Source organism: Ostrinia furnacalis, unplaced genomic scaffold (genome assembly GCF_004193835.3).
Source record: "Ostrinia furnacalis isolate ACB-3 unplaced genomic scaffold, ASM419383v2 OfSCF1145, whole genome shotgun sequence".
NCBI classification, from domain to species: Eukaryota; Metazoa; Arthropoda; class Insecta; order Lepidoptera; family Crambidae; genus Ostrinia; species Ostrinia furnacalis.
The window spans coordinates 215,213-230,566 of NW_021131384.1; the positions used below are offsets into that span (position 1 = coordinate 215,213).

A 15,354-nucleotide genomic window follows, 5' to 3' on the forward strand; every position below is an offset into this window, starting at 1 on the left:
TATTTAAAATTTTTATTTAACCAACAAACATGCTTTGAACACATCGATAAAGGAAGTAGGCAAAAAATGCGGCTAATTGACATTCTGAAAAATACAAAGTCTATGATTTGCGTTCGATGAACCCCGCTGCAGCTGATCGAAAGTGAGGGAATTCATATCGATATTTTTGGAATCTTTCGATGTACGTTATTTCCAAAACCGTTCAAGATATGACAATAGGAACAACGGCTTCTATTTCAGATTGTTTCAGTTTCTGTGCCCTTTCAGGCTTTAGGGGGTATTTTGAAACATCCTGTATTTGGTGTCAGGCGGTTTCACCAATATCTGTATGGTCGGTCAGAACCGTTCATTTTGCGTACTGACCACAAGCCGCTTCTGTCTATTTTTGGATCACATAAGGGTATTCCGGAAGTATCCGCCAATCGGTTGCAACGTTACGCATTGTTTTTAACCGACTTCAAAAAAGGAGGAGGTTATATGTTCGACTGTATGTATGTTTTTTTTTCTATGTATGTTCACCGATTACTCCGTCAATTGTGGACCGATTTTCAAAATTCTTTTTTTGTTCGATAGGGTACACTTCTGAGGTGGTCCCATTGTCACCAAGTCAGGATCTGATGATGGGATCCTAGGAAAATTGAGGGCAACCCTCAAATTTTATAGGCACGTATATCGTTTTTCAAACTTTTTCTTAATTTATTCAAGTATTTGCTCCTGGAAATCATCATCTCATATTGATGAGCTGATGATAGAAGGTACAACTCCTTAATGCTTGGGAGTTGGAGGATAATTCTTTTAATTTTATAGATAACTATTGTACAAAGTACAGTTTATTGCAAGCAGTACATTAATGGTCCTTCGAGCTATTTTTAGTAATTTTCGTGTGATTTTGTGTGGTTGCGAATCGGCTCGCCGGCCTCCCAGAAGCGGGTCTCACCGGTAGAGTTGAGAAGGCGCATAAGACCATACAGAGTCTGCGGAAATACTAAACAAGACCAAGCGACAAGTGAAGAAACAAGTCTACAATCACAAGAAACAAGAATTATCAAGTTATCAAGCCGGTACGTACCTATCAAGAATTTAAAGGCAAAAAAGCAGAACTCAATTTCAAGATCAACACTCAACATCAGCAAGATATTTCAAGTCATCAACTTCCTTTTTCATTATGGAAGTACTCGCAAGTCAAGAAAAACTTTCTGAAGTAATCAAGAATTGTTTACGTAACTTCAAGAAAGAAAGTGCAGAACGCAAGACGTCGGAAAATATCAAGAGACGGATCGAAAAATTAGATTACAACTGGAACGAGTATCAGGAAAATCATAGAAAACTATGTCAAGTGCTACAAGACGATCACGAATATTTCACTGAAGACGACTACAGTATCATACAAAAATGTTATCAAGATACAAGACACTATTTAATTACTACAATAAAATCATCATCATCACTGCCAGAACCGCAAGATAAAGACAAGGAAGACACGATGGAAGCTGGAAAACCTACTTTCTCGTGGGCCTCGGAAGTAAACGAAGAACAAGCAAAATCTACTTCGAGAGGAAATTATAGCCAATTAGACGACTTAATGAAAAAACAAACTACCAACTTCAAGGCATTTTCAAGAACGATATCTCAAATTAACATTGAGACAATCCAAGATAAGTGGGAATTTGAAGATACGTTGCGATCTCTACACTCCCGATGGCAAGCGATAGACACCCTCCACTGGGAAATTGACAGTATCTTAAATGGGTCAGACATGGGATACGAGATGGAATTTACCCAACATGAGCAGAAATACAACAATATCAAGCGAGCGATTAATAACAAGTTGTGGTCAGTTTCACACCGAGAGAAGTCGACCCCCCAGCTGGACATTCCAGTCTTCACCGGGAACTACCAACAATGGGCGTCGTTCAAGGATCTGTTTTGCGAAACAATACATAATAATCCTGCCCTATCAAACGCTCAAAAGATGCAACATCTCAAAAGCAAGTTAAGAGGTGAAGCTGAACGTTTGATCCAACACCTACCAATTGGGTCAGAAAACTACCTCGCAAGTTGGGACATCCTGAATCATCGCTACAACAACAAAAAACTAATATTCACTTCCCATATGAATATTTTGATGAGTATACCAGCGATACAGCAAGTGACCTCAAATCAAGTAAAACGTATCCATGACGTCACAACAGAATGTATAAACGCCATCAAGAACTTAGGTGTTGACATCGACAGCTGGGACCCGATCCTCATACACATCATATCCCAAAAATTAGATGCAGAAACGCATAGTGAATACATGAACTCTCTTAAAGACCCAAGAGAGTTACCTAAGATGATCGATTTTATGGCATTTTTGGAGAACAAATTTACAACTATGGAGTCATCACGTCGCAAGCAAGAAGCGAATCTAAGACCCAACTTCCAAGCAACACCTTCAAAAAAGCAAGAATACAATCATCAAACAAGAAAATATCTTCAAAATACAAGCAACAAAGCTACATTTCATCAAGTACAATCAAATCGCTACAAACTATGTTGCGCAATTTGCAACAGCAATGAACATGGAATTTATTTCTGCAAACAATTTTTAGAGATGACCCCAATGCAAAAACGACAAGCGATTACGAAACTGAATTACTGCGCAAATTGCCTATGCAGTCACTATGGAAAAAACTGCACTTCAAGCTCACGTTGTCGTGAATGTGACGGAAATCACAACACACTTTTACACGAAGCATTTCGCAAGTTCAATAACCCGATAACCAGGACCGGGATTCAAGGATCAAGCTCACAACCGACAAACACTTACACCGCTCAACAAGGAGAATCATCTGAAGNTTTTTACAAGAAATAAGTCCGTGATAACAAAAACTGTAAAATGATATAGCCTCAAAGTCTAAAAAATTCTTAACATGGCCAAAACCGGGTCACCTGCCCTATCTATCTATCTATCTAATTAAGATTCTGTTGACAAGACGCACAGATTTAAAAAGCGGAAATTGGTTTCATTAGATTTGTAAATTAACTTCAATATCCGTATAGATCCGTCTATGTGGTATAAATAAGACTGGTTTAAAACTATACTAGAAACTTGGAATGGTGAGGTGTAGAGATTTATAGCCCTTGCTAGTTGTTTTAAAGCCTTGTTAGCAGAGCGGAGAAGTGTCGGACCGTCAAATTTTTCTATAGAATTTGACAGCGGCGGTGGCGCGGATCTGTTCGGAGGGGAAACGAGAAGTAGAAATATTGAAATCTGATTGGTTATTCCACAAACTACTCTACTCCACTCCGCTTTGGTGGAAACTCGCCCTATCCATTTACAAGCTATCCGAAGAAATCATAGATCCCAAAGACTTGATGCACGAAGTGCATGCATCACACGTGCAAGCCAGTAGCCTCGTAGTTGGAACGTGATTGCCGATATCGTTGTCAAGTGCTGCACACGCCGCGGTGGGACGATGACATTATCTACATCATCCATAGATGGCCTGCTAAGCGTGGCGATTAAGGCAAATCCTTTATTGGAAAGAAATTTGGGCCTTTGTCCAGAAGTGTACGTCATTTAATAACAAAAATAGGCTAGGGTTGCAGTCATGACTACCTGAGGAAAAAAAATCTATCTCAATTTTTTTGTCATTTTTCGTAAAGTATTCATGACCATGTCCACCCTACGGAGGCCAGCTTATCGTTGAATTTTAGGACAGTGTGTCTGAATCACTAGGGATAAAGATGTTGCCGATGTTGGTCGGCTTTATTTGCAAAAATGTTATGTGTATGGTTCGACCTACATACCTACTACATACTCGTAGACTGTCAACTTTAAATAAATGAAATCATATGAAAAAAGATGAAGTGAATACATACAGGGTGAGTGTGACCACGTGTGACTTTGCAGTGTTGCCGAATTTTACGAGCAACTCCGAATCAGTAACTTGAATCGATTTACGTTTTTTTTTTCATATTTCATTATTTCTATTCGCTGCCATTTGCAAAACGTATGCCCCCGACGTAAACAAATTTAAGTAAAATAAAATAAATACTTGTGTAATATGTACCTACTTGACGATTGCGGAGTTCTTCACCTAAAGATTAATTAGTTAATTACGTACAGCAATGGCTTGAATTATATGTATTGTGAAATTAATGTTAACCGTCATGGATAAATGGAAAAAATGTAGAGCTGTTAATTGCTATTGTATCCTCATCAAAACACTGAAAAAAATATTTTTCCCTTTAATTGATATAATTAGTTCTGCCGTTTACAGTGATATAAATAATAAATCAGCGCTACGGTTTAAGGAAAAAATACTGGTGCAAATTAATAATTGTGTTCTCGGCAGTCTACCTGTTATTAATATATTTTAGTCAGACTAGCAAATATAAAATATAAAAAATAACACTTGTAATTTTTTATCACACCGAAAAGTCAACATTTTGTTAGAATAGAAAGTGATCAAGCCAAAACTAAACACGCACTATTTTGTGAACGAACGAAGATACAATAGGGAAGTTACATCAGCGGTTACAGTATATTGCCTATGCTTTAGAAACCATTCTGCCAATACTCGTGGATAGTGTCGGTGCGGTGACTAAGGCCAAATCTAGCCTCATCATGTAACCAAGCTTACGCAATACGATCCGAGTGCATGCGTATCCCTCCGCTTCGAATGGAAATTTACATTCACTGCAAACAGATTATCTGTATCTTTGTGAACATACAGGGTGTACAAGGAAGGGCAGTACATGAAAATGTAATGGGATGATGTTAAATTGGGAAATTTTACATGGGAGTTCTAATTAGAATTAAAAAATGTAAACACTATCTGTACAAAGTACAGTTTATTGCAAGCAAGCATAAAACCAAATGTTATTTACGCTTTGCTAGTTGACATTATTTATTTTGTTAAATCTACGATTAGTTCACTGCTGCCTTTATTAGTGTGCACACACATTACATCATTGTATCAAGTCGAAACAGTAAATCAAGTATTTCAAGTCTTCGAGTGTTGTTATTATCAAGATCACCCAAGATACATCAATTTAATGTATGGACCAGTCAAGGGCTCATACAATAATGGTCCTTCGAGCTATTTTTAGTAATTTTCGTGTGATTTTGTGTGGTTGCGAATCGGCTCGCCGGCCTCCCAGAAGCGGGTCTCACCGGTAGAGTTGAGAAGGCGCATAAGACCATACAGAGTCTGCGGAAATACTAAACAAGACCAAGCGACAAGTGAAGAAACAAGTCTACAATCACAAGAAACAAGAATTATCAAGTTATCAAGCCGGTACGTACCTATCAAGAATTTAAAGGCAAAAAAGCAGAACTCAATTTCAAGATCAACACTCAACATCAGCAAGATATTTCAAGTCATCAACTTCCTTTTTCATCATGGAAGTACTCGCAAGTCAAGAAAAACTTTCTGAAGTAATCAAGAATTGTTTACGTAACTTCAAGAAAGAAAGTGCAGAACGCAAGACGTCGGAAAATATCAAGAGACGGATCGAAAAATTAGATTACAACTGGAACGAGTATCAGGAAAATCATAGAAAACTATGTCAAGTGCTACAAGACGATCACGAATATTTCACTGAAGACGACTACAGTATCATACAAAAATGTTATCAAGATACAAGACACTATTTAATTACTACAATAAAATCATCATCATCACTGCCAGAACCGCAAGATAAAGACAAGGAAGACACGATGGAAGCTGGAAAACCTACTTTCTCGTGGGCCTCGGAAGTAAACGAAGAACAAGCAAAATCTACTTCGAGAGGAAATTATAGCCAATTAGACGACTTAATGAAAAAACAAACTACCAACTTCAAGGCATTTTCAAGAACGATATCTCAAATTAACATTGAGACAATCCAAGATAAGTGGGAATTTGAAGATACGTTGCGATCTCTACACTCCCGATGGCAAGCGATAGACACCCTCCACTGGGAAATTGACAGTATCTTAAATGGGTCAGACATGGGATACGAGATGGAATTTACCCAACATGAGCAGAAATACAACAATATCAAGCGAGCGATTAATAACAAGTTGTGGTCAGTTTCACACCGAGAGAAGTCGACCCCCCAGCTGGACATTCCAGTCTTCACCGGGAACTACCAACAATGGGCGTCGTTCAAGGATCTGTTTTGCGAAACAATACATAATAATCCTGCCCTATCAAACGCTCAAAAGATGCAACATCTCAAAAGCAAGTTAAGAGGTGAAGCTGAACGTTTGATCCAACACCTACCAATTGGGTCAGAAAACTACCTCGCAAGTTGGGACATCCTGAATCATCGCTACAACAACAAAAAACTAATATTCACTTCCCATATGAATATTTTGATGAGTATACCAGCGATACAGCAAGTGACCTCAAATCAAGTAAAACGTATCCATGACGTCACAACAGAATGTATAAACGCCATCAAGAACTTAGGTGTTGACATCGACAGCTGGGACCCGATCCTCATACACATCATATCCCAAAAATTAGATGCAGAAACGCATAGTGAATACATGAACTCTCTTAAAGACCCAAGAGAGTTACCTAAGATGATCGATTTTATGGCATTTTTGGAGAACAAATTTACAACTATGGAGTCATCACGTCGCAAGCAAGAAGCGAATCTAAGACCCAACTTCCAAGCAACACCTTCAAAAAAGCAAGAATACAATCATCAAACAAGAAAATATCTTCAAAATACAAGCAACAAAGCTACATTTCATCAAGTACAATCAAATCGCTACAAACTATGTTGCGCAATTTGCAACAGCAATGAACATGGAATTTATTTCTGCAAACAATTTTTAGAGATGACCCCAATGCAAAAACGACAAGCGATTACGAAACTGAATTACTGCGCAAATTGCCTATGCAGTCACTATGGAAAAAACTGCACTTCAAGCTCACGTTGTCGTGAATGTGACGGAAATCACAACACACTTTTACACGAAGCATTTCGCAAGTTCAATAACCCGATAACCAGGACCGGGATTCAAGGATCAAGCTCACAACCGACAAACACTTACACCGCTCAACAAGGAGAATCATCTGAAGTACTATTAGCAACCGCCATAATACAAGTAGCAGGAGTAGATGGTGTATCCCGGAAAATGAGAGCCCTCATCGATCCAGGATCACAGATATCCATCATCACAGAGAACGCTGCACAACAACTAAGATTGCCGCGACAAAAATGTTCAGGAGTAATAACTGGAGTTGGTACCAAGGACACAAACTGCAAAGGGAAAATCACGATCCATTGCTCGTCCTTGATTGAAAACTTCGCATTCACCACGGAAGCACTCATCATGAACAAGTTAACTAATAATTTGCCAAACTACACATTCAAGAAACCAGACTGGAAATACCTAAACAAGTTATCACTCGCCGATCCCGAGTTTTTCATCAGTCGTCCTATTGACATACTACTAGGCGCTGATATTTACGCAAGCATCCTGATGGAAGAGATAAGAAAACCTAATAACACACAACCCGTAGCACAAAGAACCCAACTTGGTTGGATTTTATACGGAAAAACAACGACAACACTGCAGTGCAACGTTGTCCTTAACAATATAGAGGACATTCAACGATTTTGGGAGATTGAAGAAATATCAAGTGAACCCTCTCAATCAAATGATGATCAAGAATGTATAGATTTTTATAAAACAACCACAACAAGAAGGAATGATGGAAAGTATCAAGTGCGACTCCCGCTCAAGAAGGACATCCATGAATTAGGTCAATCAAGAAACAAAGCAATCGCACAGTTCCTCCAATTAGAAAGGAAATTCAAGGCGAATCCAAAAGTAGAAACCGAGTACAAGATGTTTATGCATGAATACCAAGATTTAGGTCACATGCAAAAGGCCAACTGTAAGACGACACCTGAATATTTTTTACCACATCATTGTGTGCTTCGAGAATCGACCACGACGTCACTACGTGTGGTATTCAACGCCTCCCAAAATACCAGTAATGGGAAGAGCCTTAACGACTACATGCATAAAGGACCAAACCTACAACAGGACCTTTTTGCATTGATTTTGAAATGGCGCCAATATTACATCGCTTTCACGGCAGACATAGAAAAAATGTTTCGCCAAATCTGGATACACCCCGACGATCTAAAATTCCAGAAAATAATATGGCGTGACTTCCCTAATCAAGCCATAGAGGAATACGAGTTGACGTCAGTCACATATGGAACCAAGGCCGCTCCATTCCTCGCCATGATGACCCTGAGACAATTAGCAGAAGACGAAAGACAAAATTATCCTGAAGCGGCAGAAATTGTAAAAACAAGTTTTTATATGGATGATTTACTTCAAGGATCTCATTCACTGGAAAACGCCATAAAAATAAAACAAGAATTGATCGAATTATTGAAAAAAGGAGGCTTCAATCTGCGAAAATGGACCTCAAACCATCAAGATTTACTGCAAGACAAGCAAAATGATACCAAACAAGATGAATACGATTTCAAGCATTTGACTTCAACGAAAACACTCGGACTCCGTTGGGATCCAGAACAAGACATGTTTATATTTCAATCAATGATAGACAACCCTACAGATAACATCAACAATACCAAGAGAAAACTGTTATCTGATTTATCTAAACTTTTCGACCCTCTCGGATGGCTTACACCCATCTCTACAAAATTGAAACTGCTATTTCAACAAGTATGGGAACAAGATATCCCCTGGGACGCCAAGATACCAGACAACATTAATATAGAATGGATAAAATTGAAACAAGACCTAATAAACATCAATAAAATACAAATACCAAGATGGTTAGGTACAAAGCCTGACACAGATATTGAATTGCACGGATTTTGCGACGCATCGCAAAATGCCTACGCTTGCGTCATTTATTGCAAGTTATCAAGTGACACAGAAACAAAAATCATTCTAGTTGTCGCGAAATCAAAAATAGTACCACGAAACAAAGACATCTCACTGCCCAGGAAAGAACTAATTGGGGCACATCTGCTATCCCAATTAATGCAGAAAGTTGAACAATGCTTAACCAACTATAAAGTCAGTCTATACGCATGGACTGACTCTACAGCAGTGCTCGGATGGATACAAGGAAATCCAGACCGCTGGAAAACGTTCGTTTCCAACAGAGTAAGGAAAATCACAACGGTCTTACCAGCCGAGCATTGGCGGTATGTAAAGTCAGCCGACAACCCCGCTGACTGCGCCAGCCGAGGCATAACACCATCGCAACTACTACAACATAGCCTATGGTGGCAAGGACCGGCTTGGCTATCGTCATTCAAGGACGAAAAGACTGAACAAGAAACCTATTTTACAAACGAAGAATCAAGAAACAACACACAAGTCAACTTAACTACTCAGAGCACAGAACAAGAAAGCATTATAAAAGACTTATTACAAAAGTACAGCTCACTATCAAGAGTGATACGAATTTTGGGCTGGGTACGTCGTTTTATATCAGGAGGAAAAAGGAAGAGAGAGTCGTACCTGACGTTGGAAGAATTAAAAAATGCAAAAATTGCCATCATCAAGCAAACACAAGCTGAGACATATCAAGATGAAATCTCTGACTTACAAAACAACAAACAGATTTCACCTAAGAGCAAGATTCTTCCTCTGAATCCCTATTTGGATCAAGATGGATTGTTGAGAGTTGGAGGAAGATTGCAAAATGCTCACATAAGTCAAGAAATGATGCATCCAATAATCTTGCCCTACAACAGTCGACTGACTGACCTTGTTATCGATGACGCACACAAGGCAACCTACCACGGCGGAGCTCGTGTTACTTTGGCTTTTATTAGACAAAAATATTGGTTGATATGCGGAAATAGAGCAACAAAAAAGCACATAAGAAAGTGTGTGACCTGCAAGAAGCAAAAACCTATAAAACAAGAACAACTGATGGGACAGCTACCAGGTGCTAGAGTCAATCAATCCCGTCCGTTCCTTCATACTGGAGTTGATTTCACGGGGCACGTGTTTGTGAAAGCCAACAAGGGTCGCGGAATAAAGACACTTAAAGCCTACATCGCAGTATTCGTGTGCATGGTAACCAAGGCTGTGCATCTCGAATTAGTGTCTGACCTGACAACATCATCTTTCATAGCTGCGCTGCGAAGAATGGCAGCACGAAGGGGAAAACCTCGTCACATGTACAGTGACAATGGCCGGAACTTCGTGGGTGCGAGCAAAGTATTACAACAAGAATATCAAGATATACAGCAAGTTTTCACAGACGAGTTTATGAAAGAAATAACAGACCTAGAGATCACGTGGCACTTCAACGCTCCAGCGTGGCCATCAGCTGGTGGGATTTTTGAAGCTGCAGTTAAGAGTTTCAAGTTTCACCTTAAAAGAGTGATTGGACAACAAGCGCTTACATTTGAAGAATTCTCAACTCTATTAGCACAAATAGAGGGGTGTCTTAACTCAAGGCCTCTGTGCGCCCTATCAGAAGATCCTGAGGACCTAGATTTTCTAACTCCGTCTCATTTTCTCACTGGTGGTCCATTACTGACCATAGTGGAGACTGAAAGAGACACAAGAACACGTTGGCAAATGACCCAAAAGATTCTTCAAGATGTATGGTCCCGCTGGAAGGCAGAGTATCTGACACAATTAACAACAAGAACCAAATGGAGGAAACTTCAACAGAATATCAGCATCAACGACGTTGTAATAGTCAACGACGAAAATCTTCCCCCAGGCAAGTGGATAATGGGAAGAGTGGTAGATACCCACCCTGGTCAAGACGGCCACGTGAGAGTTGTAACATTGAAAACAAAAAGCGGCTACATCAAACGCCCTATCACTAAATTATCAATATTAACTGAACATCAAGAAATCAACAAGAGTGACGTAATTAATCAAGCTACAAGTCAATCAAACAATACTGACATCAACAACGCAAGTACAAGACGACAGAGAAGCAAGAAATTCTCGTTTACCACCCTACTTACCACATTTTTGATGTTCATGACCTTCATATCAAGTTCACATGGCTTGGTGAACATAACCAAGTTCAAGGATACTCAAGGACTATACTTCGACAAGTTATCCAACATGCAGTTGATTAAAGACGAATGGAAACTCGTGACATACTTTGATATGGAACCATATTGGCAAGGAACACAAGCCTTAGAAAAGTACTTACAAACATTAGAAAAATCATGCGGAGTGATAACAAGGGAACAAGTTCAATGTAGTGCAATAACCCTACAACTGCGTCATCAGTTTACGGAACTCGAGTACTATAATCACCTGTTAGTAAATCAGCAAATTCGAGCTCGTGCTAAGCACGCGAGGCGCACGCGACGCGGCTTTATCAATGCAATTGGAAACCTAGCCGGCGACCTGTTTGGCGTATTAGATGACCGCTTCGCAAAACAATATGAACAAGATATCAAGTTACTGCGTGAGAACCAGAAACATTTATTGAATTTATGGAAAAATCAGACTTCCATAGTAGAAGCAGAAAACAATCTTTTAAAGAGGACTGAAGATTTGATGAATCAGCAACACAAGACTGCAAATCAACATATTATAACATTAGAAAAAGCCATGGATGATCTGAGTCACATGTACAGTGACAATGGCCGGAACTTCGTGGGTGCGAGCAAAGTATTACAACAAGAATATCAAGATATACAGCAAGTTTTCACAGACGAGTTTATGAAAGAAATAACAGACCTAGAGATCACGTGGCACTTCAACGCTCCAGCGTGGCCATCAGCTGGTGGGATTTTTGAAGCTGCAGTTAAGAGTTTCAAGTTTCACCTTAAAAGAGTGATTGGACAACAAGCGCTTACATTTGAAGAATTCTCAACTCTATTAGCACAAATAGAGGGGTGTCTTAACTCAAGGCCTCTGTGCGCCCTATCAGAAGATCCTGAGGACCTAGATTTTCTAACTCCGTCTCATTTTCTCACTGGTGGTCCATTACTGACCATAGTGGAGACTGAAAGAGACACAAGAACACGTTGGCAAATGACCCAAAAGATTCTTCAAGATGTATGGTCCCGCTGGAAGGCAGAGTATCTGACACAATTAACAACAAGAACCAAATGGAGGAAACTTCAACAGAATATCAGCATCAACGACGTTGTAATAGTCAACGACGAAAATCTTCCCCCAGGCAAGTGGATAATGGGAAGAGTGGTAGATACCCACCCTGGTCAAGACGGCCACGTGAGAGTTGTAACATTGAAAACAAAAAGCGGCTACATCAAACGCCCTATCACTAAATTATCAATATTAACTGAACATCAAGAAATCAACAAGAGTGACGTAATTAATCAAGCTACAAGTCAATCAAACAATACTGACATCAACAACGCAAGTACAAGACGACAGAGAAGCAAGAAATTCTCGTTTACCACCCTACTTACCACATTTTTGATGTTCATGACCTTCATATCAAGTTCACATGGCTTGGTGAACATAACCAAGTTCAAGGATACTCAAGGACTATACTTCGACAAGTTATCCAACATGCAGTTGATTAAAGACGAATGGAAACTCGTGACATACTTTGATATGGAACCATATTGGCAAGGAACACAAGCCTTAGAAAAGTACTTACAAACATTAGAAAAATCATGCGGAGTGATAACAAGGGAACAAGTTCAATGTAGTGCAATAACCCTACAACTGCGTCATCAGTTTACGGAACTCGAGTACTATAATCACCTGTTAGTAAATCAGCAAATTCGAGCTCGTGCTAAGCACGCGAGGCGCACGCGACGCGGCTTTATCAATGCAATTGGAAACCTAGCCGGCGACCTGTTTGGCGTATTAGATGACCGCTTCGCAAAACAATATGAACAAGATATCAAGTTACTGCGTGAGAACCAGAAACATTTATTGAATTTATGGAAAAATCAGACTTCCATAGTAGAAGCAGAAAACAATCTTTTAAAGAGGACTGAAGATTTGATGAATCAGCAACACAAGACTGCAAATCAACATATTATAACATTAGAAAAAGCCATGGATGATCTGAAAAATGCCGCGGAAGTAAATCTGAACCTTAACGACTTTGCATTAGAGTCCATAATAGCGAGTAACATGCTAAGCAACTTGAGAGTCCTACAAGACACGCTCTTGCAAACTGTCACTGAAATTCATCAAGGATACTTCAACATTCACATACTTACACCTGATCAACTTAGAAAAGAACTAAGCACTGTATCAAGCCAAGCACCACAAGACGTGTCGCTACCTGTGAACAATCTTCAGTCAGACCTCGCCAAGATGTATGAATTCATGAGTGTACGAACAAGAGTCCTCGATGAATACTTTATCTTCGAAATAAGGATACCACTCATAAGCAGAGACACCTTCGAGATCCTACGCATCATTCCATTGCCTAAATATCAAGATGAGAAGATGATCAGCCTAGTTCCAGTAGCAGATTATGTAGCAGTCAACATCAAGAAAGATTTATTCATAACTATATCTGACAGCGACTTATCAAAATGTTTTCATCAAGATGATGCATATTTTTGTCGTAACCAAGGCCCAGAATATCTGATGAAAGCCGACAAAAATCTATGTCAACAAGAGAACTCAGAATGCATGATAGAAACAAGGTCATGCCAAGACGTCTGGAAAGAGTCATATTCTATAAACACTTACGTTTATTTTTGTTGTTTACAATGTCAAGTACGAATCATGTGCGACGATCAAATTGCAACACATCAGCTGAGCGGCAGTGGCCTTATCACCATAGGTCATGGCTGCATTATCAAGACGGAAAAGTTCACCATTTATCCACATAGATCTCATACAAGCGAGATAAGATTATCACCAGACGTATACTCTCCGACATTGGCGCCTATCAACAACATCATCAACTTATCAATACCTCACGACATGAAAGAAATTGAACCAAGTGCTCGTTCATCCATCCAACAAGAAGCAATTAAAATCGATGACAAGATCAAAGCAATCAAAACAAAAGAGGATGAACTAACAATTTCTTCAGAAGCAGTCTCGTTCCATGACATCCACCACTACGTCATGATATACATCGTAATAGCTGGCGTAGCGATAGTAGGAGTCGTATGGATCGTACGTCGCTCGCCATGCAGACGAAGAGTGAATGTAACAAGCCCAGAGCCAGCCGCCACGACCGCAGCCATAGAGCTGTCTCCCGTCAGCGAGTCACGTCCCCGGCCTGCTCCCGCCTACCGAAGCACTCCGAACGTAGAAGAACCTCTGCACGTCGACAAGAACACGTCTCCCCCACCAAGAAGGGCTTACACCCAGCGGCTACATAATACAGTGTCGTGAAGTGTTAAATGAAATTTATCAATTTATAAGATTAGACTTAAGCATGACATGTAAAATATTTAAGTTTTAATTTTATCTTCTTTAATTTTTCTATTTTTTATCAATAAAATTCCCCAGCATCTCCCGCCCGGGAATATGTACAAAGTACAGTTTATTGCAAGCAAGCATAAAACCAAATGTTATTTACGCTTTGCTAGTTGACATTATTTATTTTGTTAAATCTACGATTAGTTCACTGCTGCCTTTATTAGTGTGCACACACATTACATCATTGTATCAAGTCGAAACAGTAAATCAAGTATTTCAAGTCTTCGAGTGTTGTTATTATCAAGATCACCCAAGATACATCAATTTAATGTATGGACCAGTCAAGGGCTCATACACTATCTTTTTAATTTATGATTTTGATGGGAACAGTTACTACTACATGTCATATTCTCGATTGTAAATGTGTAACATCGTCAGAATACAACTACACAGTTACCAGTGGATTAGCCTTGACGTGTTTTCCGTACAAGTGCAATGTCAATAATCACAATCACTTGTGTTGTCGTTGTAGATTCTCAGATTTCGCATTCTCAAGGACTATTGTTCAGTTGTAATGTACACCCTGTATCTATACAGACCAACAAAACCCAGCTTAAGAGGCTGCTACTGCTAAGATGTGTTAGATAAGTTATCTTCGGAATAACTTGGGATATAGCGTCTATTGTTTACAGACGCTACTCACGGACATATTGTATACGTTTGATACGAAAGTAATATCTGACGCAGTAGGCGTAATTACATCACGATATTCGCAGAATACTTCAAATCGCATGATACTTATTCGGTTTGTATACTTATCTTTGTTTGGACGTATCAAAGACAAAAAACATTATCTAGAGTGAGATTATAGGGTTCGCTTGTTTATTTGTTTTCACAATAATTATACTTTTAGAGTAATGCGATTCGAGCAAAAATGCTGAAAGACAGAGCGTGAATTGAGCGTGCGAATAGTTTTCTCAGGAAAAGAGCGTCAAATTGACCAATCATAT

At 39.4% G+C, this 15,354-nt stretch overlaps 2 protein-coding genes across 2 annotated transcripts in view; one reads left to right on the forward strand and one right to left on the reverse strand.

The window, feature by feature from the left end:
- The window catches only part of ClpX (Caseinolytic protease chaperone subunit), a 54,716-nt gene that overhangs the window by 19,768 nt on the left and 19,594 nt on the right, over positions 1 to 15,354 (reverse strand). The window lies entirely within an intron of this gene.
- LOC114351458 (uncharacterized) lies at positions 4,824 to 14,654 on the forward strand. Its single transcript, XM_028302697.1, has 2 exons — positions 4,824 to 11,593; positions 13,022 to 14,654. The coding sequence occupies exons 1-2, from the start codon at positions 5,393 to 5,395 to the stop codon at positions 14,315 to 14,317; spliced, it is 7,497 nt and encodes a 2,498-aa protein (XP_028158498.1). The 5' UTR covers positions 4,824 to 5,392; the 3' UTR covers positions 14,318 to 14,654.